This window comes from Cladophialophora immunda, assembly GCF_000835495.1.
Source record: "Cladophialophora immunda strain CBS 83496 unplaced genomic scaffold supercont1.2, whole genome shotgun sequence".
Taxonomy (NCBI): Eukaryota; Fungi; Ascomycota; class Eurotiomycetes; order Chaetothyriales; family Herpotrichiellaceae; genus Cladophialophora; species Cladophialophora immunda.
Window position 1 is genome coordinate 3,309,932 of NW_015622542.1, and position 26,355 is coordinate 3,336,286.

General features: G+C 52.5%; 8 protein-coding genes across 9 annotated transcripts; 3 read left to right on the forward strand and 5 right to left on the reverse strand.

Annotated features, from left to right (window-relative positions):
- Positions 1-5,333: 5,333 nt before the first annotated feature.
- On the forward strand, positions 5,334-6,880 carry PV07_03442 (uncharacterized protein). The gene is made up of 3 exons (XM_016390166.1): positions 5,334-5,578; positions 5,631-6,508; positions 6,556-6,880. The coding sequence occupies exons 1-3, from the start codon at positions 5,428-5,430 to the stop codon at positions 6,808-6,810; spliced, it is 1,284 nt and encodes a 427-aa protein (XP_016252068.1). The 5' UTR covers positions 5,334-5,427; the 3' UTR covers positions 6,811-6,880.
- Positions 6,881-7,239: 359 nt separating this feature from the next.
- Positions 7,240-8,086, reverse strand: PV07_03443 (uncharacterized protein). Its single transcript, XM_016390167.1, has 2 exons — positions 7,867-8,086; positions 7,240-7,597 (listed from the first exon to the last, which is right to left on the reverse strand). The coding sequence occupies exons 1-2, from the start codon at positions 7,986-7,988 to the stop codon at positions 7,393-7,395; spliced, it is 327 nt and encodes a 108-aa protein (XP_016252069.1). The 5' UTR covers positions 7,989-8,086; the 3' UTR covers positions 7,240-7,392.
- Positions 8,087-13,338: 5,252 nt separating this feature from the next.
- PV07_03444 (uncharacterized protein) lies at positions 13,339-17,196 on the reverse strand. The gene is made up of 3 exons (XM_016390168.1): positions 17,109-17,196; positions 13,968-17,064; positions 13,339-13,872 (listed from the first exon to the last, which is right to left on the reverse strand). Exons 1-3 carry the CDS (start codon positions 17,136-17,138, stop codon positions 13,739-13,741), a joined length of 3,261 nt encoding a protein of 1,086 aa, XP_016252070.1. The 5' UTR covers positions 17,139-17,196; the 3' UTR covers positions 13,339-13,738.
- Positions 17,197-17,242: 46 nt separating this feature from the next.
- PV07_03445 (uncharacterized protein) lies at positions 17,243-18,908 on the reverse strand. Its single transcript, XM_016390169.1, has 3 exons — positions 18,459-18,908; positions 18,169-18,405; positions 17,243-18,109 (listed from the first exon to the last, which is right to left on the reverse strand). The coding sequence occupies exons 1-3, from the start codon at positions 18,727-18,729 to the stop codon at positions 17,565-17,567; spliced, it is 1,053 nt and encodes a 350-aa protein (XP_016252071.1). The 5' UTR covers positions 18,730-18,908; the 3' UTR covers positions 17,243-17,564.
- A 63-nt stretch (positions 18,909-18,971) lies between these two features.
- On the forward strand, positions 18,972-20,116 carry PV07_03446. Of its 2 annotated transcripts, none has more exons than XM_016390170.1 (2): positions 18,972-19,157; positions 19,213-20,116. In XM_016390170.1, exons 1-2 carry the CDS (start codon positions 19,091-19,093, stop codon positions 19,575-19,577), a joined length of 432 nt encoding a protein of 143 aa, XP_016252072.1. In that variant the 5' UTR covers positions 18,972-19,090; the 3' UTR covers positions 19,578-20,116. The 2 variants fall into 2 exon arrangements, with proteins under 2 accessions (XP_016252072.1, XP_016252073.1); XM_016390171.1 differs by having other exon boundaries at positions 19,237-20,116.
- Positions 20,117-20,962: 846 nt separating this feature from the next.
- Positions 20,963-22,670, reverse strand: PV07_03447 (uncharacterized protein). Its single transcript, XM_016390172.1, has 4 exons — positions 22,592-22,670; positions 22,495-22,531; positions 21,996-22,438; positions 20,963-21,912 (listed from the first exon to the last, which is right to left on the reverse strand). The coding sequence occupies exons 1-4, from the start codon at positions 22,592-22,594 to the stop codon at positions 21,430-21,432; spliced, it is 966 nt and encodes a 321-aa protein (XP_016252074.1). The 5' UTR covers positions 22,595-22,670; the 3' UTR covers positions 20,963-21,429.
- Positions 22,671-23,906: 1,236 nt separating this feature from the next.
- Positions 23,907-25,482, forward strand: PV07_03448 (uncharacterized protein). Its single transcript, XM_016390173.1, has 4 exons — positions 23,907-24,219; positions 24,268-24,396; positions 24,451-24,532; positions 24,596-25,482. The coding sequence occupies exons 1-4, from the start codon at positions 24,093-24,095 to the stop codon at positions 25,281-25,283; spliced, it is 1,026 nt and encodes a 341-aa protein (XP_016252075.1). The 5' UTR covers positions 23,907-24,092; the 3' UTR covers positions 25,284-25,482.
- PV07_03449 (guanylate kinase) lies at positions 25,332-26,304 on the reverse strand. Its single transcript, XM_016390174.1, has one exon. The coding sequence runs from the start codon at positions 26,283-26,285 to the stop codon at positions 25,548-25,550; it is 738 nt and encodes a 245-aa protein (XP_016252076.1). The 5' UTR covers positions 26,286-26,304; the 3' UTR covers positions 25,332-25,547.
- Positions 26,305-26,355: the final 51 nt, after the last annotated feature.

The window sequence follows — 26,355 nt, forward strand, 5'->3', positions numbered from 1 at the left end:
GGGTAAAGACTGACCACCAACCAGATCCCGCGTCCGTCGGTGGGCTTGTAGATAGCGCGATTAGACGGTTTTCTCCCAGGGTCATCCTCTCGCAGGGGCACCCTCTGACACCAAATGCCTCTGACGCCAGGCGCCTCTGACGTCAGGTGTCTCTCACGACGGGTGTCTCTCACAACGACTGTCTCTCGCGACGACTGTCTCTCGCGACGACTGTCTCTCACGACGACTGTCTCTCACAACAACTGTCTCTCACAACAACTGTCTCTCACAACAAGTGTCTCTCACGACGGGTGTCTCTCACGACGGGTGCCTCTCGCGCCAGGTGCCTCTGACGCCAAATGCCTCTCGCAGGGGCACCCTCTCGCAGGGGCACCCTCTCGCAGGGTCATCATCTCCTAGGCTCATCGATTGATTGATTGATTGATTATGTCATACACTGTCCCAGCCTCCTAGGAAGCTATGCAGGAGTATTATATAAGGTCGCCCTTCCCACCTCTTTCTTCAGTCTTCTCTCAGAGTTGCAGCTCTCAGTTCACTGACTTCTACCTACTAATCTCCACCTATACTAGGCATGATCGAGGCCTGTTGGACGTGTTCCATCTGTGGCTACGTGGCAGAAACCCTCATCTGTCTGGTCTCCTGTGATCTATTCTTACTCAATGCGTTGCTCTATGGTCATATGTCGAGGGTTCACGAATCTTTAGCTTGGCGCTGAGAATTGGCCTCCAGCGATTCGGCGTTGGTGTGTTGAAATTGCCCCAAGAGACCAGTCTTTAAGCATCATTTTCGCCGCTCTTACGGCCATCTTAGGGTCATTGAGCACACTCCTTTAAGGCAAGAACTCGTCTTCCGCCCGCCCCACATTTCCTCTCGTTCTATCACCCATTACCTACATTTTAGCAACACATGTTCTACCGTCTATTCTCCATGGTTACAGCTAGATCGGCCTGTTTCTGCCTTATCAATGCTGTGAAGATAGGCCGCCAGTCCGATCTTGTCGGTTCTCATCTGCGTAGTGACGGAGGAGATGGGTCGCGGAAGATTTTGGTGCAGTTGAAGGGTTTTCTTGTCTGGCTTTGTCCCTAGGCGGTGGAGGGTTCATCCGTGTCGGCCATGTGTCCAGAGAACTTCTCAGTCTTTCTGTAAAGCTTGGTTGATGGTGTGTTTCGCTTTGGTCAACAGCATTGTTGTCTGTGGGGCCTCCTACTGCTGGCCTCGAGTCTGGCGAGGACGTCTGCTTGGCAGTGTTGGTGCTGTGTTGGTGCCTTGTCTGGCCGCTTCCTTCGCCGTCTTGTCTGCGGCCTCTTTGCCAGGAATGCCATGATGGGCAGGAATCCACCGTAGTTCGATTTCCGTGGTCTTGGCCACCTCGTCCATTAGCTGCAAGAATGCTGCAAGGATGTATTGTCCTGACATGTTGCCTAGGTTGCGAATAGTTTTCAGGGCACTACAACTGTCGGCGAAGATGATGGCCTTCGTGTTGCGGGTTTCAGGGGAGGTGTGGAGAATCTGAAGGGCCCAGGGTCAACATCTCCCAGGTTCATCACAATTCAAAACCTGTACCGTCCCCGGTTAGGCTGGGAGGGTCTGGAAAAGCGGAGGCAATATGCAAGCTTTGGAGCTTGACATGTATAGCACACTCCCAGCCTGAAGAGCGACAAAAGCTCGACCTGCATTTGCGCTCCGTGGTCTGGCCTTGGAACGATTAATAGGATCAGTCGAAATCCAACGAGACCTTGCTCGGTCTCTGGATGATTTTCAATGGCAGCCAACAATGTCTGAGGTGCGGTTTTTCTCCCGGGATCGTCATGCAAATTCAAAGTCGATCACGACTCCTGCAAGGCTGTGAGGTGTGGGCCCCAGGGCTCAAGGAGGGGGAGGGGGTTGTAAAAGGAGCATATGACCCAAATGCTCCATTTACACCCTCTATTAGTTGTCGTTTGAGCCACAGGAACTCTTCTTGGCACAAGCGCATTCTCAGCCTGAAGAGTGACCAAAGCTCAGACTGCAGCTGCGATTCCTTATCTGGCTTTGCAATAGGTAATCGGGTCAGTCGAAATCCAATGCGGTATTGCTCTGCCACGGATGCAGGCAACGGTGTCTGGCGGTCAAATGGCTGCGCAGAGGGGAAAGCAGGGCAAGTAGCAGGCTCGGAGACATTCTGAGGCGAGGTAGGTTGGAGGCGTACCCGGGCGCTGGCCAACGGACGGGGTTGCTCCATATGGATCAATCCTGGTTCTCCTGTCAGCCAACACTGCTGCTAGGCCTAGGCGACATCGTCGCGAGAATAGGCGCAACTGCTCGAATCTGGTCGGCCAAATAGAGCTGTCACTGGGCTGGGTCTGTTGAATAGTGCTCGAGTGCTGGCAGTGGGAGGCGGAGACTGGTTCTTCTGCTCGTCAATCGCTGAACCTGCTCCTCTCAACAGGCATTTTGGAGGCAATCAGACGAGAGGGAGCTTGTGCACTGGGCATGTCAGTGGACTTTATTATATATCCCACCATCCAAAGGTGGATCCCATTGATACCTGCGACAAGGTGCGGTCCCTTACAAGGCTCCACTCTGAAACGAGCAAACCGGATGTCAGTCACCACTCCCCTTTCCCCCTTACCTCAAGCCATCCGCAGGCTATATCAGGTCTGCTACCCACCTTTGGGGCAGGCCTGCCGAATGGCTTCCCGTTCAAATAAGCGGACGATCTCAAGCAAGGTCATGGCAATTCTAGCATGTGCCGTATGATAGAATGATCACGCTCCAGTTGCAACACGTGGATGAATCGGGACATTGTTGATTCTATCAGGAAGCTGCCCATCATCAAGCTCCGCAGCTCGGCTCGTTATCTCGGGCGCGGACGTTGCCGTCGGCCTCAACAAGCTGTTAACCCAGTGCGGCTTTGGACATCCGGGGTACTGTTGGATGTGGCGGAACTTGTGATAGCCGCCTTCAAGGACTTCTAGTCATTTGGCTCAAGTCTAGGATCCAATCCGTTCCCAGAACACGCCAAAGAATGTCTTTTATCAGGTGGGTCGTCCGGAATTCTCGTCGTTATTGCCCAGTTTGGTCTGAAATGGCGACCATGTCTCCAATGCCGCGAATGTCCGTTCTCAGATCCTTGAATATCGGATATACCCTCTATCACAATTCCTTATATTGAAAATCGGTCCACGATCGTACGGCAAAAGAATCTAACGAACGGGACGATACTAATCAACGACAAGACTTCACAGCTCGACCGGGAAACAACGGCATAATGTCTACCACCGTGACGACAAGCTCTCTGGCAGAGCCGGAGTACGAATACTTCTTCCGCGATGGGACAATGAACAACAAGCGAAAGATTCTCCGCGGCGAGGAAGCCGTCGAAACATTTGACGAGATCCCGCTGGTAGACATCGGCGGCATATTCAGCGACAAATACGAAGAGCGTGTGCTCGCAGCCAAGGAGATTGCGGCCGTGTGCAAGACCGTCGGCTTCATGTACATCAAGAACCACGGGATCTCACAAGAACTCATCGACAAGGTGTTTGAACTTTCGCGCCAATATCACGCCCAGCCTCTAGCCGTGAAGAAAGAGCAGGACGTTTACAAATCCCCGACGTTACGAGGGTATGAGATTCATTACACCAAAACCCCCGACGGCGACGCAGGTGAGATCAGCCCCCCCCTATTGGCTGCACCACCAACAATCTCGCTGACGATGCCTTAACAGTCAAGAAGGGATCATTTCTCTACAGCTACGAGCCCGAAAACGACCCGCAACCGCCCACCTTGACCCCGGAAAGGCGCGAACAATGCATCGGGATCCACAACCAGTGGCCTGCTCAATTCCCAGAGTTCAAGACCACGCTGCTGCAATACCAAGCTGCACTTCTGACACTCGCCCGCGCGCTGCTGCGAACATTTGCGCTGGGCCTCGGGGCCGATGAGCACTATTTCGACTCGATTGTCACCGCGCCTTTCGTCTCGATCATTCTCCAATACTACCCGCCCAGAGTCCCCGGCTCGACAGACCTAGACGGTCTAGGCGCACACAGCGATTTCGAGAGTAAGACATGTTCTCCATAGTCTCTATCCAGAATCTCCCCGGTACCTGCAGAGCCTGGAGATTGACATTTCGGCAGCGTTTACCATCTTGAACCAAGACATGGTGGGAGGCCTGGAGATCCTCAACAAGAACGGCATCTACGTCCCGGCCAAGCCCATTCGTGGGACCTTCGTCGTGAACGTGGGCGACTTCCTGCAAAGAATCTCCAACGACACCTTCGTGTCCACGGTCCACCGTGTCCGCAACGCCTCGGGGGTCGAACGCTACTCCATTCCATTCTTCTTCAGCTTCAACATGGACGCTGCGGTCCCGGTAAGGGCGATCACCTGAACCCTTTCCACAAGGCCACCACTGATGTGAATTCAAAAGGTCATGCCGGCCTGTACGTCGGAAACTAACCCGGCCAAATACGAGCCGAGGAATCTGCACGAGGTAGGTATCCCACAAGGACGAGATGAGGAGGCGCCACTGATGTCCAACGACAGTACACGGCCCTGAGACGGAAGCGGCAAAGAGAACAGCACGAAAAGGGCATCCATGACACTCTCGGTTAGCATTGCTGGTCGAATCAAGCTGAGCGAGGCTGACTTGTCTAGTCGTCGAGATGTAGGGACGGCCGCCAGAGGAGGAGAGTACAGTTCAGGTAGAGGCGTCGAGGTCTCGCAAGCAACAGCGCAGAACTGTCAAACCATTTGCATTTTTGAATGAGGTCCGTCTCCCGGATCTCCAGGGCTCTTCAGAGGCCGCGGAGGTGAACTGCGTCGGTTGCAACACCACAAGGCTGAACTGGAGGCGATTTGGAGTGGGCTTGGTGGTGCATTTCGAGGCTTTGATTTCGACCTCAATAGTTCTTGAACCGTAAGGGAATTACCTCCTCGCCCAGGTGCAGAATCCAGTCACAGAGAGACTCGGGATATATAGAAGACGGAAATTGTCTCAAGCAATGGCATCAGCTACACAGAGACGTAGCATGAAATCACAAACGACCCTTCGCTTCAAAATTTCGTCCGATTGTGAGTCAGCAAAAAGTCCCCAGCTGGTGCCAGCAACCTAGGTAAATCAAGAGGATACCCACCACCACCACTACCACCTCCCGCTTAGATATTCGACGTCGACGGGTGTCAAGTACCGATTGGCCACTCTCTCGACGTGCCACGGCCTACTCCGCTGTGGACCGCAGATCACCATGAGCACAACGCGGACAGGAAAGGAAGCCGTAGAGAGGATCGACGGATATGTGGCCGATATATTGGCAGCCGAGAACGGTATATTGAAGCCCAAGCGGCCTCTTTAATGTCCCCTCGTCACTTGCAACCTTGGGATCACTCGGTTGGCCATCCCTGTTCTTTTTCTTCTTTATATCAGACATCCGGCACCTCAAGATGCAACTCCCGGCTTTATTAGTCATTCCGCTCTTGACTTCGCTCGCGCAGAGCAGCGCGGGCGGTTTCTTGGACCAGGCCATCGCGTTGATGGAGGAGAGTCCGTTGCTGGACACGCACATCGATCTCCCGCAGATCATCAGGAGCTTGAGTAATGACTGTCCAAATCCATCGCGCACAAATGTCTGACGCACCCTGTCCAGACCGACGACCACTAGATGCCATCCCCCAGCTGAACGGCTCCTTCCCAGGCCACGTCGACATTCCCAGGATGCGACAAGGCCGGCTGGGGGGAGCCTTCTGGACCGTCTGGGCGCCCTGCTACGACGTGACGGGGGAAGACCCCGGGGCCGACTTCAACACTCCTACAAACCACCTGCGCGACTCGATGGAGATGCTCGACATCATCCAGAACATGATCGCGCGCCACCCGGAGCATCTCCAGTATGCCCGGTCGTCGGCCGAGGTCTGGGACGCCTTCAACGCGGGCAAGATCGCGTCCCTCATCGGCATGGAAGGCACCCACGTGCTGGGCAACTCGCTGGGCGCGCTGCGTTTGTTTGCCCAACTCGGCGTCCGCTATTTGACGTTGACGCACACCTGCCACAGCGCGTTCGCGTCGTCCGCCGGCCCCGGCACCCCTCTCGACTCGGTGCACGAGGGCAACTCCCTGACCCAACTCGGCAGGGAGCTCGTCCGAGAACTGAACCGCGTGGGCATCATGGTGGACCTCTCACACACGTCGGACGCGACCATGAGGCAAGCCATCGAGCTGTCGGAGGCCCCCGTCGTCTGGACCCACGCCGGTGCCCGCGCTCTCTGGGACCACCCCCGGAACGTCCCAGACGACATACTCCGGCTGATTGGCGACGGGCCCGGGAAGAAAGACGGGGTGATCCAATCCATCTTCTTCCCCCCGTTCATCGGCCCGAACCCGGGCGCGAACGTCTCCCGCGTCGCCGACCACATTGAGCACATCGCGGGCATTGTGGGCAGGAGTCGCGTGGGGATAGCCTCGGACTTTGACGGGATGTACATCTCGGTGGACGGTCTGGAAGACGCCAGCAAATACCCGAACATAGTGAGTTCTCCCTTGCCACGTGCCGTTTCTCTGCTGACAATGTGGAGGTCGCAGAGCTGCTCTCGAGAGGCTGGACGCCGGAAGAGATGAAGGGCGTCTTGGGCGGCAACTTGATGAGGATCATGGACAAGGTGGACGAGGTCAGCGAGCGGCTGAAGAGCCGGCTGCCGTCCTCGGCCATCTGGGAGAAACGACAAGACCTTCCCGCAACAAAATGGGGCGGTGGAGGTATACAGACATACTGGCCGAGAGACGTCAAGGCCGCCGTGGAGAAGATGACGGTGCGCCACGATGAATTGTGATGGAGGCTACGCACGGGCGTATAGCAACTAGATTATGGTCATGAGTGCTTCTTTTTGGTGGGGATTACAGGGGTTGATAAGAAAAAAGGGGCGGGGTTTTAAAACCAAAATCAAAAAAGGTCTCTTTCGAGAATACATGCTAGTAACGAAAAGGCACATGGGATGGCCGTTGGGAAGCCAAAGGGGCTTCTGTTGCCCTTCAGGGCCACAATACCAACTTCTTGCCCCTATTGTTGTCCCCTCTCTATAACACTATCTTTTCACAAAATGTCAGGTTGACCCCACTCTGAGATTTCGGCCATGGGAAGCACCTCGTCGCCATCCTTACAGTAGGGTGGATGGCAGGTGGACAAGTTGGAGAAGACTTAGGCAGCAGAGGCTTATCACAGCATATATTGACCCGAGGCGGAAGGGACGAGGACCGGACGGCTTGGCCCAAGAATGGATTTCAAGAAGATTGAACAGATTTGAAGTCTTGGGATTATCAACCAGGGTCAAGACAACAGGATACCACAAAAAAGGCGGGCTATCCTATTCCCCAAGGGACCCCTCCCCTTCCGAGCCGTGGCACTATTCTATACATCACTGGATGGCCGAGAACTTGGTCGGGACCAGGAAGCTGCTCGCGACCTTTGCGTTGATCGCGCCGTCCTTCTCGCTGTTGGCCCTCGCCTCGATCCACTCGGGGTCGCTGAAGAAGGCGTTCCACTTCTGTTCCCGCTCGGCCAGGGACTCCCACGCCAGCATGTACGTCAGGTCGTTGGCATCGGGGCCCACGAGCGTCGTCCTGTCAACGAGCACATCAGTTTCGGCGGCTTCGATTTCTCAAAGAAGTCTTCCGGACCGGAAAACTCTGCAGGGTGGCCGCCGGCTTCCTTCCTTTGCAATCGTGTCCTAAAGGTGGATCACGCCTAGCTCCGACCCCAAGGACGTTCAATGGCCCCCTCGGACAGTGCATGTGGACAAAAAACAAACTGCGTCAAGCAAACAGAGCAACTCCCCCGGCGACGGAATTCGGAAATGGACACTCCGTTGATGGGCGATTTCAAGACGTACCAGAACCCCAATTGCTTGATTCCGTGCTTCTCCCAGATTCTCAGAGTGTGGTTCTCGAACCGAGCAAGCAGGTTTGGCAGCCGGCCAGGGATGGTGGTGTAGATACGGAGTTCGTAAATCATCTTTTCTGTCCGGCAACGATTCTTTAGGGGGTGGATTGGATGGAGACGGGTTGAGATTTGATCGCGAATTCTTCTCTTTCTGCTCAAATGGATAACTCTCTCAACTGTTATTCCATCCCTTCCTCAAATGGAGGACCTGGTCTGAGTGATATTAATACCTGCCTGCGCATCTATGCGGGGTAAAATGTCAGAGTAACGAGATCGCACTGCCGGCCGCGCAGCGATGCGGGGATAATGGCCATGTTCTACCTAGGTAGACGAGAAGGCTTACTCCAAGTCGGACTGGGACGAGGAAATGAGTCGAAACAAGATCACACGGCTCCGTCGAGAGAGGACCCCGCTCGCCCGGGGGACTGGTCGTGGGCAAGGAGGGAAGGCTTTGCGTCAGTACCCGAGGACATGGCGTGCCCCGTCGACAGGAGGGTCAGGGAGGAGGTGATCTCGGATATGAGCTATCGCAAGGACAAAAGAGACGACCCGTGCGAGGAATTGGCTGTCGTGAATTCGGGGTAGATATAGAAGCAAACTCGGGGCAGTTCTAAAAGGGCTGTTTACCTGGCCAGGGGTGGGCACTCGGACAAGACGTAACATGGAGCTCAGCAGCACCAAGAGAGCAGTAACAGCACTATTTCTCGTAGATGCCCGTACACGGACATTAGAGATATGAACCCTCAGGCAATCGCTTTCACCTAGTTCGATGCTTCAACCTACCAGTAGTCACCAGCAACGGACAGGGGCCGAGAAGTCGTGGTAGGCCCGAGGATCTGCCGGGAGCTGAAAAGGCTTCGACAGATACATATCAACGACCTATTCAACAACGAGTTTTGATCAGGCGATGATCTGGTTGAGACGACTGCCCAAGTGCAGAGCTCTCGGTGACGAACAGCGCAACCGGCTCATCGACAGTGTGAAATCTCCTGGACTCCGTATCATGGACCAGACCCAGCTTGAACTCATGACTGTGCTTGGTCGAGCTTCAACCGTCCCAGAGTTGGTTGTCGCAAGGGCGCTGATCACTATTCGCCTCCTGTTCTGAGTGAGTTCTCACCCTCGTATCACTGACAAGTTTCTCAGGGTGGGCTTCTGATGCTTCTCACGCCGACCAAAACGAGATGCCCCGGGCAAACGAGAGGCGCGAAAAGAGACGTCACTGCCCTCCTCTCTAACCGTCTCGTCCCACAGTTAGAGGTTCCGGAAAGGGTTTACTGTCCGGACTCTTTCAATTCAAATCGAATAGTCAGAGGAAGCGGTAAAGTCAACAGGAGGAACACATGTCTGCAGACCACGACCGAGAATCGAGAGGCAATGACGATCCAGGTTGGGCTGAAACACGCTTCGTAAGGGTATCCAGGAACCTCTTCCCACCCTTCTTCCGACAGTGCGCCAATCGCAGGTCCATCCAGAACAAACTGAACTGGGCTTCCTGAGGTCTAGACCCTGTATCCGTGGACTGAAGACCTCACGTTGACTAGGTCGAAACTCTGTTCGACGTCAGAAAGTTTAGCAAACGCTTAACTCGGAGGGCACCAACGCTTGGCTCAGCCAGTTCATAACCCATGGTGAGACACATAACGATTGGAATGCCGTGGCAGCGGAATCGAGATCCTCGCTGCGTGTGACTTGCGGTCTGAGAAAGATTGGTTCGAGGTCAACACGAACGCTGCCGCGGTGCCAATAGACCCAGGTAAGTCCCCAAAAGTCTTCCATGTAATCTCAATCCTTCAACTTCGTCTCCTGGATTCTCTGTGTTCAGCAAGAAGCCGTCCACGACAACCTGAAGAGATATTGTCACAAACTGCGTTATCAAGATGGAGTCTTCGAATCCAATTCAACGCCTGGTCTCTTACGCACTCCCGGGTGCATTCATGCTGACCAGCGTAATCTGTATGTCTCTTGGAGACCAGAAGACCTTCGACAGCGCGATGCGTCGCGGTTGATTGAACTGACTGGATTTTGCAAAAAGGTCATCTCCAAACCGCCATCTTTCACCCCGGGCTCCTTTTCGGCCATTTCGCCCGCTACAAGGAAAAGGCCTTTGCCAGTGTCTGGGCCATAGGCGGCGTGATCTGCGCCCGAGACACGCCGGCATCGCTCGGACCGATCCTGGCCCAGAGCAGCGGCGTCATCCTGGACGTCGGTCCCGGTGCCGGGCACCAGCTCTTCCGCTTTTCCAACCCGCAGGGCATCGAGGCGATCTACGGCGCGGAGCCGGGCGTGAGCATGCACGCGGCTCTGAGAAAGCGCGCGGGCGACGCTGGTCTTGGCGACAAGTACCACGTCTTGACCTGCGAAGCCAAACTCGAATCGCTGGTCCCGGCACTCGCGAAAGCCGGGGTTCTCAAGACCGGCGATGCCCACGGTGGCGGGGAGGGGAACACCCCCTTCGACGAGATCGTCTGCATCCGCGTGCTCTGCGGGATCCCTAACCTGGACAGGGTGGCGGAGGGACTGTACAGCGTCCTCAAACCGGGTGGCAGAATGGTTGTGTGCGAACATGTGGTCAATTCGGGAGACACCGCCAAGGGCGGCACGGGCGTGGGCCGCTCTCTCCAGAGATTCTACATGTGGTTTGGCTGGAGCTCCCTCATGGGTGGCTGTGAGTTGACGAGGGACACGCTGGCCAGCCTGCACAAAGCGGCACAGCGAGATGGTGGCTGGGAAAGGGTCGACGTTCAGCTCTGCGACCCCTACAGCACGATTCCTCATATCGTGGGGACCTTAGTAAAAAGGGGATGATGCAGAGTGGGATTCTCGGTGTTCACGATTTAATGATGGTCCAAAGTCTTTCTTTAGGGAGATGACTCGTAGTTTTTTTCGATTAATGAATGGAGTTGGTGACTCTGATTCTACACGATATCAAGCCAGCAAGCTGGCTTGGCCCTCCGGAAGCTGGGACGGATGAAGAGGCGAGGGATATGAGAGATGAACTATGTCCTTGCTTACGAGAAACCGTACAAACGTCTTCACATACTCTCTGCTGGAAACAATTCTGAGGAACTGGCTAGCGTCTCTCGAAACGCTGATGATCGTTACATCATATAACCCGTACCGTACATCCCTGGCTTCGACCAAGTATCACGGCGGCACCGACAAGCTCTGTGCCCTGCGAAGGACCAAGGTGAAGTAAAGCCCCCGCCGTCGCCCTTCTATCACAAGACATCGACTCATTTCTCTGGGTCTGCATTCTTTCCACCCACTTCCAACGCGATGGGACATAATTGAATACCATTAAGCTGACTGGCTTTCGGCATCCGCTTCACTCTGCGGCTCCTGCAGGCCCTGCAGCAGCACCAGCACCATCGCCGTCACCGGCACCGGCACCAGCGGCTCCTGCATTATCATGGCCACCTCCATCTGCTGGGGGGGTTTCTGTGTGTGGTGCTATTGGTGAACGCGTCGACGAGGGTGTATTGACTCTGAAAATATCGGGATAATTCGCGTCGTATTCTTTCTGAACTCGGTCATACATCGCATAGAGACTTGCACAGTCCTCGCGGGTCGCTGTGCCCCCGGAGGCCACCGTTCTTTCTAGCCTCCCAATCTCCCGGAGAACTTCTCGGAGCCCGCTTGCGTGCTGGTAGAAGCGCGCCGGCATGCCCTGACCTTTGATGATGGCCAGCACACCCGTGATGACCCCGTTGACTGCTCCAAGAATAGCAACCGGCGTCTGGTATTTGTTTCCTGCTGCACCTAGGGCAACAAATACAGCCGAAAGCGCGGCTTGCATAATCAACAGCACGTTGATTAACCAGTTAACAATGTGGTACTGGACCATTGCGGACCGCTCGGCGGTATGGACCATCCAGTAGAACCCCTTTGCAGGGACCGTGGTACCACGCTCGACATCCATGAATTTACGAAACTCCTCTGTTGAGATGGGATGGTTGGGCATTGTGATTCTCGGCCCCGATGATTTTAGCCTCACCCAGACTCAAGACACTCGCGTAAAGCTGTTGATCGTCCGAGAGCAACGGGTAGGAGGATGGCCCCTGAAGAATCTTGAAGCAAGATATAGAGAGGTCGTTTGGTGATAACAACCACAGTTACGCGGTAAGCTACCAGCCCGATCCTCTGAATGCACCTTTCAAATCCAGTGTAGTCTGGTGGGAGACACTGATCACACGATATTCAAGCAGACTGGGTCTGCACGAAGCCAGCCTCTCAAGCATCCTGGGGAATAGTTGGTTTATACCAATCGTCGTCACCACTCTTGACAGAAGCTGAGCAGTCGAGGTCTTGGAATGCATCATGAATGGGGCTTGGATCCAGCGAGAATTTTCGGTTCCAACGCACAAAGGAAACGCCACCAGCGGGCCTGTCGAGAACAGAGCGAAAGCTGCCCGCGGCGCCAATGTCAGGAATGAAAGGCAAGAGTCAGTCGGAACGTGCCTCCCGCGCACGGGCCTCGTTGGATCTTTGCACCCCATTCTTCTTTCGGCGTGATACGCAGACCAAGACACGTGGGATGGGAGCTGAAATGCAAAGCTCCAAAACGGAGTGCGAGGCTGAAGAAGGAACCAATCGCCGGGGGAGCCAAGTCAAGCCTTTGGTCGGATTTTGTAGCCACCATCTCGTATAACACCTCCTACAGGTCACCAGACCGACCAGAATCTAGCAGCCACTCGTATAATCAATGATTTTTACACGCTACCGCAGAACCCTGGGCCCTGGCTATGCATTTGTCGAGAGTCCGAAATACGATGCAAGAATCAGCGACGGGATTCAGACGGATGAAAATATTAGGCCGGCTATATCGCAGTACTCTGACCGTTGAGCTGTGCTGGGAGTAAATCACAGCTCTGTCGGATCTTCCTAGTGATAGCAACGAAGCTCTTGGAAGAACGCTGCATTTGAAAACCCCTTTGCAGGGATTGGTGTTCCCAGTCCCCAACGTGAGCAAGATTTCTCGCCAGCTCCCGCTGTTCAAAAGTCCCGACGTGATATCTTGGCCCTCAGGCGAAAGAAACGCCTATAGGACAGAGAGCAGACTCGGAAGTGTTTGTCCGCGGCCGAAAGAACAGGCCGAGATAGAAGAAGTCAGAGAAGAGATATAGGAGACTGGAAATGATTCTGCGCGGAGAGAAGGGTTACCATGAAGGCACATGGGCCCCGAAGGCAATTAAGATCCAGGCCAAATCTTCACCGCATTCCTTTCTGCGAATGTTCAACTCACAACTGAATGTGCGGTGAGAACAAAGTGGAAAGCATTGGTTTCGAGACACCTGCCCCACAAACGGGGGAGTGGACTAGCTGTTTCAGGAAGTTTACTACTGCTCACGCACGAGGCTGAGGCCCCTGATGATCCTCGCTGGTATGTTGGAGGACGTTGGATTTCGCTGCGCTGTATATGGCGTCAGATCTACAGTCATCGGGCACAGCGCCCACTTGGAATCGTCCTGCAGGTGTGGCACATAGTCCTGGAGCACGCTGTGTCACGTATTGCGCCAAATAGCATGCTTCCTCTACTCTCGTTCCCCACGACCATTCTCACGGTACCGTAGTAATGCTCTGCCTGTCATTGATCGCTGTCCCAAAGTGGGAGGATCACGCAATACACGACACTTCCGGTGGGGAAGAAAGATTGTCCATGGGCATTCCAAGCGCCCGAGAGTCTTGATGCCATTCTCCATGATTTTGATCTTCTATATCGTCCCGGTGTTATGCATCGACACTGCGTATGACTTGATGAATGGTGCAAGTCTCAAGTTGCAGTATTCTCTTTTCCACCACCCCGAGAGTGCATGTCGTAATCACTGACTTAGGTCCATTGCCTCACCATCAGCATTGCCGCCGGCTTCCGTCTTGACCGTTTCCACAAAGTCCTTGCGACGACTTCCAATCCGTTCCTCCTTGAATTTCTGAATCTGCTCTTTAACATCGGTTGCTGCATACCATTGTCAGCATCATCAAGTCCAGGAAAATGAAACGAAATTAGGCTTCGTAGGTTGTATTGAGCGGGTTGAGAGAAAGGGGGCTTACCGGGAATAACGTCCTCGATCTTCAGCGGCACTCTGTTGAACGGATCATGAGGATCACTCAGTAAGTGGCTCCGTATTGTGCTCCTGTCAATAACAATCTTTGACACCGGTAGCCTCACAGGATCCTCCATGAGTGTGAACATCAGCGGGTCTAAGAACTCATCGGGGATTTCTCCGAGGTCCGCGTCCGCCGCTTCATCCTCTTCCTTTGCCTTGGCGAATTTTTCTGTCAGACGTTGCCACTTATTGAGCTCTTCGGGTGCCTTGAGGACAAATTTGCGCATGATGTTGCCGGCGTTAGCGAAGTTTTCGGGCTTGTATGATCGACCGTCGCGCGCAACGGCGAGGATGAAATTCTCCCGTTCGCTGAGATTGAGGTAGACGTCGACAATCTCACTCAACAGAGCTTTTGGATTGAAATTGTATTCCTGCAAGTTTTCGACTTTGAGGGTCGTGGATTTCGGTCCGACCATTGCATCAAGATTGTAGTCCAGCATGTCCGCCAACCGCTGAACAATTTCAGGCATCGTGAATGCGTCAGCTAGAGCTTCCGTGAAGAGCTTCAGCATTGCCACCGTTTCATTCGTTAGTTGCATATATGACTTTGCCTTGTTCTTTGCCGCTTCCAAAGCTTCTTCCTTTTCCTGCCGTTGCTGCTGGTCTAGCGACGTGCCGGCAAGGGAGAGCTCTTTCGAGATGTCGTAAATCGTATGAAACGCCGTAAATGATTCATCCAGCACGAACGTCACATCATTCAAGAGGAGATTCACAAACCTCACAAAGAACTCCATGTTGACCTTTGCCTCTCTCAGCAAGTTATCGCGGTACACCGTGTTCGGCCAAATACACTTGATGATCTGGAAAATCTCGAAGCGCACATTGAACTTGTCGAAAAATTGGCCGTGGCCGCCCATGAACTCCGCCTCTATGAAGAATCTCATCAAAGAGTGCAGCAGGTGCTCTGTCGCGAATGGCATGCTGTTGTATTGATCTGCAAGTATTCCTCTTCCGCCTTGACGCCAAGACCATGTTCCTCGGAAGAGAATTGTAACCAAGGATGCTTTCAAATATGGATTTTTGATGTATTCGGAGTTGCGCAAGAAGGTGATGCAGAGCATTATCAGTTCGTCTGATTGTGTTGAGGAGATGACTTGGGGCATGTTGTACATGATAAATCCGAAATTACTGCTGATAACATCCAGGAAATACTCAGGGAGGTTTTTGAAGGTCTCTGGTTGCTCTGATGGGAGAGGGAGGGTCAATTTCTGGTTAGGAAATTGGCGATGGGGAGAGACTTGACGAAGGATCCAAACAGTCACAAAACGCATGAATTGCATAGAACGAGTCTGAGCGAATTCATCCAAGAGTACGCCCTGCACAGCATACTTGTACGACAGGCCCTTGTCGTGCTGATCCTTGTACCTCTTAAGTGCATTCTCGAACATCGCCAGCTGCGCAGGGTTGTTGACGTATTTATGTCGTTCTGTTTCAAAGACCTCGATTTGTTTGGCCATGTGTTTCAGGTCTCGATCCATATCCTTGAGCATATTCCGAGCAGCTTCGCTCCCATAATAATGAGCGGCCACGGTGAGGAAGAAGCATTCTGAGATGAAGTTGTTGGGGCCTTCGAGCTGGTCCTTGTAAAACTCGTCAGAGTGCTCTTGGTCAGCATTGATCTTCGTTTCCTCCTTGATGTCAACCCGAGGATGCCTTCGGAGGTAGTCAATATCGACCCGGTCCATCTTCGTGAACTGTGCATCCATGAAAGGCTCACACAGTTGATCCAAAATCGTGGTGATATTGATCATGAAGCCATCACTCGAGACCGTCGTTTTGTCCACACGCATGGCGCGGCGTTTGTGATTGGAGTTCACCACGAGTGCAAACCAGTCCAGCACGCGTTCTCGGGCTTCCGGAGCAGCGCGCACCAGTGTATTGATAATATCAAATAGTTCGGTCTGATGGGATCTCAACGACATTTGAAGTGATTGCTGAGAGTTCCGGATCCTTCCTGGGTCCATCGTCTTTGGGCCAGAGAAGTACTGCTTCGTCACTTCCGCTTGCAGCGGCGACAGCTGGAAAAAGGGGCCGAGCAGAGTGGCAACCTCTAATTGGGCAGCTGGGACTGACTTGTCCACAAACATCTTCGATTGTGTGATCGCAATGGCCACGGGCTTGTACCGAATGAGGTGTCGCAGCATGGCAGTGTATCGTCGGTAGTCAGAGTCCATGGTCAATTTAGCAAGACGCCGACTCAGATTCTCAACAGCGCCCACGAATGCCTCCTTGATGGTTTCATCCTCGTCGAATCTCGTGATGACTTCTGTAAGGAAATCATGGCAAACGCCTGCATCCTCATCCGGATCGGCCAGAAGGTGGTCCGCCAGTGCGGCGACGCCATCATAGTCTGCACCGAATACATCAGGAGTCGTGACAGACAATATGCACCAGCTCATACAGAGTCTCCTAGCCTCTGAAATGACGGTCCACTTCTTGTTCTCAGGAGTCCGATCTTTGACTGCCTTGCTCATTCTCGTGATTCTCTTCCAGCAGCCGAACAGCCAATCATGCGGAGTCAATTTGCCCAGATCTGCACCTGCTTCCATGATGGCCTGCTCTAGTAAGTCGGTGTTCAGTAGCACCGGCTTGCCTTCAGTCTCCAACTCTTCTCTAAGTTGTGTAAGGACGAGGAGCTGCTGACCGTGCATATCTTTTGTCTGCTCAGGGTCTAGACTGAGACGAAAGATATTCCTCAGCGTACGGTCTTCCCACTGTTCGATGGTCTCATTTGGCCTTGAACTCTGTCTTGAACTTGGTCTTTCCACGCCGTCCATCTCTCGCTTCTGGGGGGTGACATATGCTGGAGTGATTCGTATCCGGGTCGCAGGTGGAGGTGATGGTTCTTTCGCGATGGTATCAGATGGCGTTGATGATTCGGTCGGCGTCGGAAGGGAAGGAGTATTCACTTGGGGTGTCTCTGGTCGCGATGATGGCGTTGAATCGGGGCCATCTTGGGCTGGAGATGAGGGTGCGGCGGCGTCTTGCGACTGCTGCTGCGCCTGTGATTGCTGCAGTTTCGCGAGTCTCTTGTTGCGGATCTAATCGATGTTAGAAGATCTTGATGCGTGAGCATCTCACGCACCTTATCCGAGTCCATAGAAGGATCCGCCATGATTGTGGTGGCTGTAGATAACAGAAATGTCCCAGGAAAGGTTCAGGTGAGGTTTCGCGAAGGCCGACAATTTGGGGTTCAAGTTGACGTCGATGTTTGTTCGAAGAGACTAGAATCAGTGGATCGGAGATAGTGCAGCCACCGGGGCGTGGCCGCCCCCGCGCAACCTAGTTTGCTGCCTTGTTACTCCAGGCATTCCTAAGCACTTTGCTGCCTGGAGCCTCTGTCTACAGGTGAAACGATGCGGCTTGAAGGACCACTTTCTCCATTCCGTAAGGTAGCAAACCTTTTCAAAGAGATAGACAGTTCACCTGCAGGCTCCCTCCCTGGACTGGCCAACAGGGGCGCCACCAACACCAAACAAAAACGATGCATTCCCCTAAGCAAGCACGAACAAGCAAGTCATACGACATTTCCGCTCCATAACTAGTATTGACGGATGACTTTCAACTCGTCCAACCGACGGCAGCCGGGCATCGCCATCTCCCTGGCCCTCTTTAATCTGTTCTCGTCTGTAAAGAAGAGACCTGTCGCTTCATTGATCTCGTGCCGCTGACGTTGTACCTCATTCTCGCATTGATACTTCAACGTTGAGACATAATCCACTTCCGCCCGTTGATCTAGTGAGCTAAATTGTCTTGACGTGTATCCTTCCACCTCTGCTGGATTCAAGAAATAATCGATGTGATACCTGGGCGTCACTCGATGCATCGTGTGCGGCGGAACGGGGGAGTCGTATCGAACATGCGGGCCTGAATTGGAGGATCCAGTGAAGAATGATGATAACAGTGGAAGAACAAACAGCAGTAGCAGTGGTAATAGTTGTGTCAATGCCGATAAGCCTGTGGGCGCAGTTTCTGACCGTGCATCTCTCGGCCTCCCTCGCGGTCTGGTGCCGCCCATGGGATGTACTGTGAAACCGGGGCCGCCGCCCATATTAAAGACGAATTGAGGTCCCCCGAAGCCGCCGCCTGCTATCTAGATCAGTATGATATGTTACGGCAGAATCGAACGCCGCAGGGTGCCTTACCAAATTGGAACCCGGGTCCCATGCCACCGCCGAAGAACCTGTTGAACAACTCCTCTGGTGATATCTCATCCTCATACATAGGTCCTCTTCCAGGCGATCTTGCGAACCCACTAAATGGACTGGCTCCTGCGCCGGCAGCTCCACTGCTGGAAAAGCGGTTATCAGGATCACCACCGAACTGATCATATCGCGATTTCTTGTCCGCATCTGAGAGTATTTGGAATGCGCGCGAGACCACTAATAATCGTCAGTATTATAGCCTTCAGCCAGCAACATCCAAGTGGTCTCACTCTTGAAAGCCTCATCGGCGCCATCGTATCCATTTTTGTCCGGGTGTGTCAACAGACTAATTTTGCGGTAGGCTTTCTTGATCTCTCCATCGCTTGCTGTTTTCTCGATCGCGAGGATCTCGTAGAAAGCCGTAGGACTACATCTCCGTATTCTTATCACTTCGGCCTTCTGTTGTGGAGTCCATTTCCGTTCTTGGTTTCCCTGATTGTGTTCTCGTGAATGGGCAGAGCCATTCGCCCTCGCGTTGGAGCCAGAAGCCGTTGCGGACATGCCGCAGGATGAAGAGGTCGAGGGGTTCGGACGCAGCCTTTACAAGGCCAGGGAATATACAGAGAATCAGAGTCGGTAGCCCCAGCAGTCTTTGGCACGTGCGTTTGAGATTTGGAGGGGTGCGACTTTTTGCAGCAAAGGTGTTCAAAAGCGAAATCGCAAATCTGCGCCGAATAATGATGGGTGGGTTGCAGTAACTACTGGAGGCGCCGTTGCCGAACCGCAGCTAGAAATGACGTTGACTTGTCTCGCGTTTTCCGTCAAGTACACGAGCTCTCCACAAGCTTGACGCTTCCAAAACAAACCTTTCACTTTGGAATGAAATGCGCTGAAAACCTGGTCAGTGCTGTAGACATCGAACATGGCTGACCCTCAAAAAAAAGAGCAAGCCAAAGAGTCTCTCGTCGTTACTGCCAAAAAATGGGGAGGTCTGTAACCATGCACTGTCCTCCAACGTTCGCATTGCGATTGACTACTGTCCAGCCTACCTGCTTACGCTCCTAACAGAGAATCCTGTTCCTCCAGCTCTTCTTGCTACGCTCATCTTCGCACAGCATGCTCGACCTTTTCAACCACTTCCCATGTTGTTCCCTCCCTTGTTACTCTTCTCGACCTATCTCAACCTCCAAGGGTTCAAGATTGACAGCGCAGGAACGACGGCTGCACTGAGTGGCACCTACCTGGTCCTTGCTGGAAGGAGGCGAATGGGCTTCATGAATAAGTTCGGTGCGAGGGGTATCATTCGAGGTGCCACTATGGGGTTGTGTCTGGTGAATTTGGTAGGCGGAGGCCTTGCGTATGGATTTGGAAAGAGAAGAGAGGAGGACGAAAAGAGAAAACAGCCATGATCAAGTAGATGAGATGCAACGTCTGAAAGTTTGCGGAATTTGGAAAGAATGCGCTGGCAATGTCACCAAAACCTGAACACCATCAGTGAAATGTTGTGGCGTGGCTGTTCTACAACAACGTCTGGCGCAATTGAGATCGAGAGCTGCAAACAGCCCAGTGATTTAGCAGCAGCAACAAACTGGTTCTGAATTGTGAGATTGAATGCGGTATGCGCGCTGAGATCAAGAGCTGAGGACGATCATTGCATGTGGCCGCGAGACGCTTTTCGTAATGATGGATTGACGGAGAGAGGGCAAACAGATGATTGAACCACAAGACCCATGCCTTCTTTTTCACTCATGTATTTGCGAATCGATACTGGGAGAATCACCGGGAAATGATTGTCGCTGGACATTGGAGATTCCGGCTTCGGGCCAGGACGGCTGAATGTACTATACAGGATGGTAAAATCAAACGGAAGCAAAAGCGATTCAATTGACTTCGATTTATGCACACATGGTACATATGACAAAATCCCACACATGATTATGGATTGACCGGAGACTCTCAGGTTTCTCGAGTCTCCATTTCTTTCACATCGCCTTCAAACTGCAAAGATAGCTGCCTTTATATTGTGCATGTCTCTCCTCATTTGACGCACTCAGACCTATCTTGCCTGGCCAGAAAGGTCTGTTATCCCAACCAGGCACAGATCAAAGTGTAACACGATATTGGAGAACTCTCTTGTGAGAAGTGTCTATCCATCTCGGCATAATTTTGACAACATCCGCTACGGAACACCAGAAGAGGTGGAGCAGGATGAAGCTTCGAAAGTGCCGTGTCTTACTCACCAGCTCACCTTGCCTCAGTTCACTGATGACACGCAGTTTGAGGTGGTTTGAGTTGTCGAATTGGCCGAAAATTGAGCCAGCCAGCCGAACCATGTGCAAGGGCAAGGGTAGGGGAGGGACATGAGTGTATATATAGTACATGTTACCAGCCCAGGTTGTTCCTGAGGAAAGGACCAAGTGGCGCGATGGGTTAAGGTCCTGGAAGAGAGGAAAAGACAAAGGCAGAGGGCAAGGGAGCAAGAGAGGTAGCTTTATGGTCTGTATACCATCATACTCCTTGGCGAGACTATGAGAGGGTGAGGTAGAAAACTCTTTAGAGACTGTTGTTGTTATATTGTCAGCCAGAAGCGAACCATTCACCACCACGATTCTGCCAGACTGCCAGCAAAAATTAGGCGGAGTTGGATTAGAAAGGCATTGTCATATGATCTTGGCAGCTCGAAAATGTGTGGAAGCAACAGCAGTAAGATGCATTCAACAGAGGTATATTGAGTGCCGCGGACTAATTTTTGAAGAAGAAACTTGGAAGAGCTAAAGGCTGGTTTGAAATATTCTGATGAGAGTGGAGTCACCTACGAGGCTGTAGTGCTTGGCAAGGCTGTCGGGTCCAGCCTCGCTGTCCATTCTGAAAAGGCGAGGCTCAGCGTAGTCGTTACCCGGTCCAGGCACGCGGATGAAGAGCACGACGTCTATCTAAAGCTGTTCTAAGATTCTAAATGTGTACTCTCAGACTTCGAGTCTGCTCACCTTCGCATGATCAGATGGAACAATACTGATCGCCTGGATTGTAGGGCTTGACCGCTGTCCTACTCTGGTATTGACCGGTCTTTTCTCAAGTAGGTTGCTCTCAAAGGGCAAGTTCGTCCTCGCAGCCGAATGGACGGCATACCGCAACTTCATTTTGCGGTCTCAGCAAAACCACTAGTCACACAGGACTGCTCGCCGATTTGGCGTCGAATATGGTTGGAATCACAAATCAATCGACGGATATTCTCTCGAATCGACCATCGACCAGTTCCGCTCATCCGCCTGTAGCTTCCCGGTAGATGGCGATAGCCTTATTGCTTCCCACGGTCACAAATCTCTCGGCCTTCTGTCTCTCAACATTGGTCTCGCCTTTCGGCTGCCACTTGACACACCATAGACCTTTTTCACTCTCGCTGTGCGTTGCAACGCAGACTCTTCGCTCGATATCCCACACCTTGACCTTGCCATCCAAACTTCCACTTAAGACGTATTGGCCATTGTGGTTCCAATCGAGGTCCGTGATCCAAGCTGCATGCCCACTGAGATTGGCGATTTGTTCGCCTGATGCAGGATCATAGAGGGAGATTATCCGCGCGTCGCCAGCTGCTGCAAGGAGAGTGGAACCCGGAGAAAACTTGACAGCGCGGACCGGTTTGATGAGTCCTGGAAGCGAATGCAGTAGGCGAGACGTAGCCGTAGAGAACAGGTAGACTGCCCCGGACTCGTGGCCACTGGCTATGAATCTGCCGTCTGGTGACTTTTGCTCGCGAAGGTCGACATGTCAGTGTGTTTCTCCCCCGAACAGAGGATGCAATTCTTGCCAGATGACGGGATTCTTACCATGTCTACCGACATCCCGAAACTGCCCTTCGTCTCGAATTCCCTGATCTTCTCCCGACTCACGCCATTTGCCAGATCCCATACATTGATCCGTCCATCATGGGTTGTGCCAGCCGCAAACTTCCCGTCAGAAGACAAGCATACCGCCCAAATCTCTCCTGTTTTCTTCTTTGGACCGACATCAATATTCCCGTCGTCCTTCCACTTTCCCTCCTCGTATTTCCATATTTTGACATCACCGCCAAAGCCGATGCTCACAGCTCTTGTGCCAGTTTCGCGGTCTGTGCTAATATGGTGGCAGCCGAGTTTATGGGCGTCTTTGAGGATCTGGGCAATGGGATAGCCTTCTTCGACTGCGGAATGGATCTTGATCGAGGACTCGCCCGAACCTGTAAGGATTTGGGTTTGAGTCACAGCGAGGGCGAAAATGTCCGTGGCATGGGCTGTGCAATATTCTCTTAGTGGGTAAAGAAGAATGCGCAGCAAAGATCGAAATTACCTTCATCGATCGAATGGAGGGCGAGATATTGTTTCGACTAACTCCGATGTCAGTTGCTTGACATGACTGCACACAGGACCAGAATTAGATCACAGACCATGTCGACTGCGTCGATACATCATACACCGAGTTCAATGAGACAAGAAGATCAGGATGGCATGGAAAAGAGTGTCGACTCTAGACTGAATGCAGGACTCTGGTTCGAACATATACAATTTTATCTTTGAAATGACGTAGTTTTACAATGCTCCGCATTTGACAAGTCAACACGGTAGAGCCGCACAGAGGTCGAATAACCTCTCTTCCTTTGCCTGCGCCTCACCACTTATCCATTCCGTTCAGAATACACATCCTCCAATATAAAATCATTCCGAACCATCTCTCCGCTGCCGGAGCTCCGCTAAGCGCAATCGCAGAGTCCTCTCAACCGCGGGTGCGAGCAAGGCCTGCTTCGAGTTCAATTTTGACCGAATCCCCTTTCGCTTAGCTCATACTGCTGTCGAGTCTCCCAAATCTTGGTGACTATGTAGCATCTGATGCTATATTCGTCGAATGGTTCTTGGTGGTATTGGGTCCGGAAGGGAAGGGGGGCATTGAACAATGCATCTCAGAGCCTGTTATAGCCCTCCTCCTATGCCGTAAAGAGCCAGGAACATTTGGATTCAGCAGTCCCCTGCCGTATGTGCCTTATACCCTTCTTTTTCTCCGCTTGGGCGTCGCACTTCAATCCCTCAAACTTTGGTCTGCTCAGATGTCTTTGCTGTCTCACTCGCTTCCGCATCTCGGTGTTTCCAACTTTCATATATTTCTGGAATGCGGGTCAATATGAGTAACCGTCATTAAGCGCGTCATACTGACCAGCAACACAATATGGACACAAGGTATGAGCCTTTTTGGGCCTCCCGCAGCCTGGGCATTGATTGACTGCTTTCACGTCTTTCAGAGCTTTCCCAGCCAGTTGTCGATGTCTCTTTTTCATGTGCGACGTCTTCTTCTTGGGCACTGCCCGCAATATCCCTTCCCAAATATCTGAAATAAGCCCAGGAATATTCGTCGCGATCGAGGGTATTGCGATGGACGCGGAGATGACGTTGCGGAATGACCATGCGTGTATCGACGTAAGGGGTACGCCTGAGCTCCTCCGAAAGAGAATCTGTGACAGCCGGGAACCGCTAAATGCAGTAGCCAGTGCCATAGTTGCGGCGCAGCTGCTTTACTTTGATGAGATATGTCGATGAATACTTTTCAAGAATCTTTCAGTACCAGCTTCAAAGTCCAATGCGCTAGCTTCTCACAGTTAAGACGTTGGCTAGTCAGGGACGATAAATAAAGCAGCGGCAGTGCCTTTACCTTGTACACAGCCTAGCCTTTTCTCGTAGTGACGCCCCCTGTCCCTTGGCGCGAGACAAAAAGGGGGCCTCTGTCAATGCTGGCAAGATCGTCTGGGGAAATTGTTTCGTCGCAGGCAGTCGCAACTCCCTCTTTTCTCGTGCACAATTCATTTCCCCCATCTGTCTTGCCTTCAACATTGTGTTGATACAAACTTGTCTTGTTCATCGCGTTGATATCCTTGATTTCTGCATCTTCGAACAGGCACGATGACCATGGCAATGAACCAACCGAACGCGGTGTTCCCACGTTCACATGTGGGTTTCGATTCTATCACCCAACAAATTGAGAAGAAGTTGTTGAAAAGAGGTTTCCAATTCAACGTCATCTGCGTTGGTAAGGCTGCCAGGACCCTCTCGTATGGTCTTAACTGACTCTTCTCAGGCCAGACCGGACTTGGGAAATCGACTCTCATTAACACGATCTTCGCGAGCCATCTCATCGACTCCAAAGGCCGGCTTCGACCTGATGAACCAACACGCTCCACTACTGAAATTCAGACGGTGTCGCATAGTCAGTCTTTTGACCCCCAAGGGTTATGGAAACAGGTCACTGACAAATTTGCAGTCATCGAAGAGAACGGTGTGAGACTGCGGTTGAACATAGTCGATACCCCTGGCTACGGTGATTTGGTCAACAACGATCGTTGGTAGGTGTCGCGCAACTGTTACTCTTAGTGGTAACTTCAAAACATGCGACTGACTGTGTCTAGCTGGGATCCTATTGTGAAATACATCAAAGACCAGCACTCTGCCTACCTGCGAAAAGAACTCACCGCCCAACGAGAACGCTATATCCAAGACACTCGCATCCATTGCTGCCTTTTCTTCATCCAACCTTCCGGCCATGCTCTGAAACCGATTGACATTGTGGTTCTGAAGAAGCTCTCTGATGTCGTCAACGTGGTCCCTGTCATCGCCAAGGCCGATTCCCTCACACTCGAGGAGCGCAGAGCATTCAAGGAGCGGATCAAGGAGGAGTTTGCTTTCCACAACCTGAAGATGTACCCATATGACAACGAAGAGCTGGATGACGAGGAAAGAGCCACCAATGCCACCATCAAGGACATTATCCCCTTTGCAGTCGTCGGCAGCGAGAAGTCGATCATTGTTAACGGCAAGCAAGTTCGCGGTCGACAGAACAAATGGGGAATCATCAACGTCGAGGATGAGAACCACTGCGAATTCGTGTATCTCCGAAACTTCCTCACTCGCACTCACCTCCAAGACCTCATCGAAACCACCAGCCAGATCCACTACGAGACTTTCAGAGCCAAGCAATTGCTGGCGTTGAAGGAGAGCAGTGCTGCAAGTGGCATGGCTGGTAGCAGGCCCATCAGCCCTGCCGCTGACCGAGAATTGAGCAGGGGCTCACAGCGTATGACGATGAATGGATATTAGGAGATTTGCACATATGAGGCATCCAAGCAAGGGGATGGGGATGGGGATGGATTTGACAAAAGCAATGGTTGAGCTTGAGCGATTGCCATATCCTTTTCTTGTCGCCTGAAACTTTATTCTAATGTAGCGTCTATGCAGAGAGCGGGCCTTTCGTCTTTGAGCTGGGGGTATAAAGTAATTCTCATGACTGTTCATCCTCCCTGTGGTTTCGGAAATCAAAACTCCGTACACCAACCCTTTTTCCCTTGTTGCAGCTTGGTTGAATCAAGCTGAGGCCTCAGTGCCAAGTTCTTTCATCACCCATTCGTCAAGTTCGTGGAACGTGGCATCCAGATCGTCATTGATGATGACCTTGTCATTCTTGCCCTCGGTCTTACAATACTCGATCTCGTGCTTGGCCTGGGCTAGACGCTTTTGGATTGCTTCTTCGCTCGTGTCGCCGCGACCTCGCAGTCTCTGCTCCAGAACCTCAATGCTGGGGGGCTGAATAAAGCATATCCTTGGGTTCAACTGGCTCTTCTTCAACTGCTTGACGCCTTCCATCTCGATATCAAATATACATATCCTCTTGCCAGGAGCTGTGGAACCATCAATGCTCTTGCCTTTTCCCTCAGCGACGTCTTGGACAGCCTTCTTGGATGAGCCGTAGTAGTTCCCTCCAAATTTGGCATGCTCCTCAAACGCATTGTTTGCGATCATTGACTGGAAGGTTTCGGGGGATGTGAAGTGGTAGTGAACGCCATCTTCCTCGCCCGGGCGGGGCTTTCGAGTCGTGTGGGAGACACTGAAGCCGAAGAGATCGGGGTGTTTCGCAAAGAGTCGCTTTATAAGGGTACTTTTGCCAGTCCCCGATGGGCCGGAGAATACAATGGGTCTTGGCTCGGCCGTCGTCGAGAGGGAAGACATGGCCGCACCACGATATATGTACCGGGAGAAAGACCTCGACTCGTGCTCTAAGCGGATGTGGTGTCTCTGGAACAGCGAGGTTACTCTGCTTGACATAGAGAAATGTTTGTAGCGGGCGGTGGGAAAGAGGAAGCCCGTGGAATTTCAATGCGGTGAAAAAAAGGAG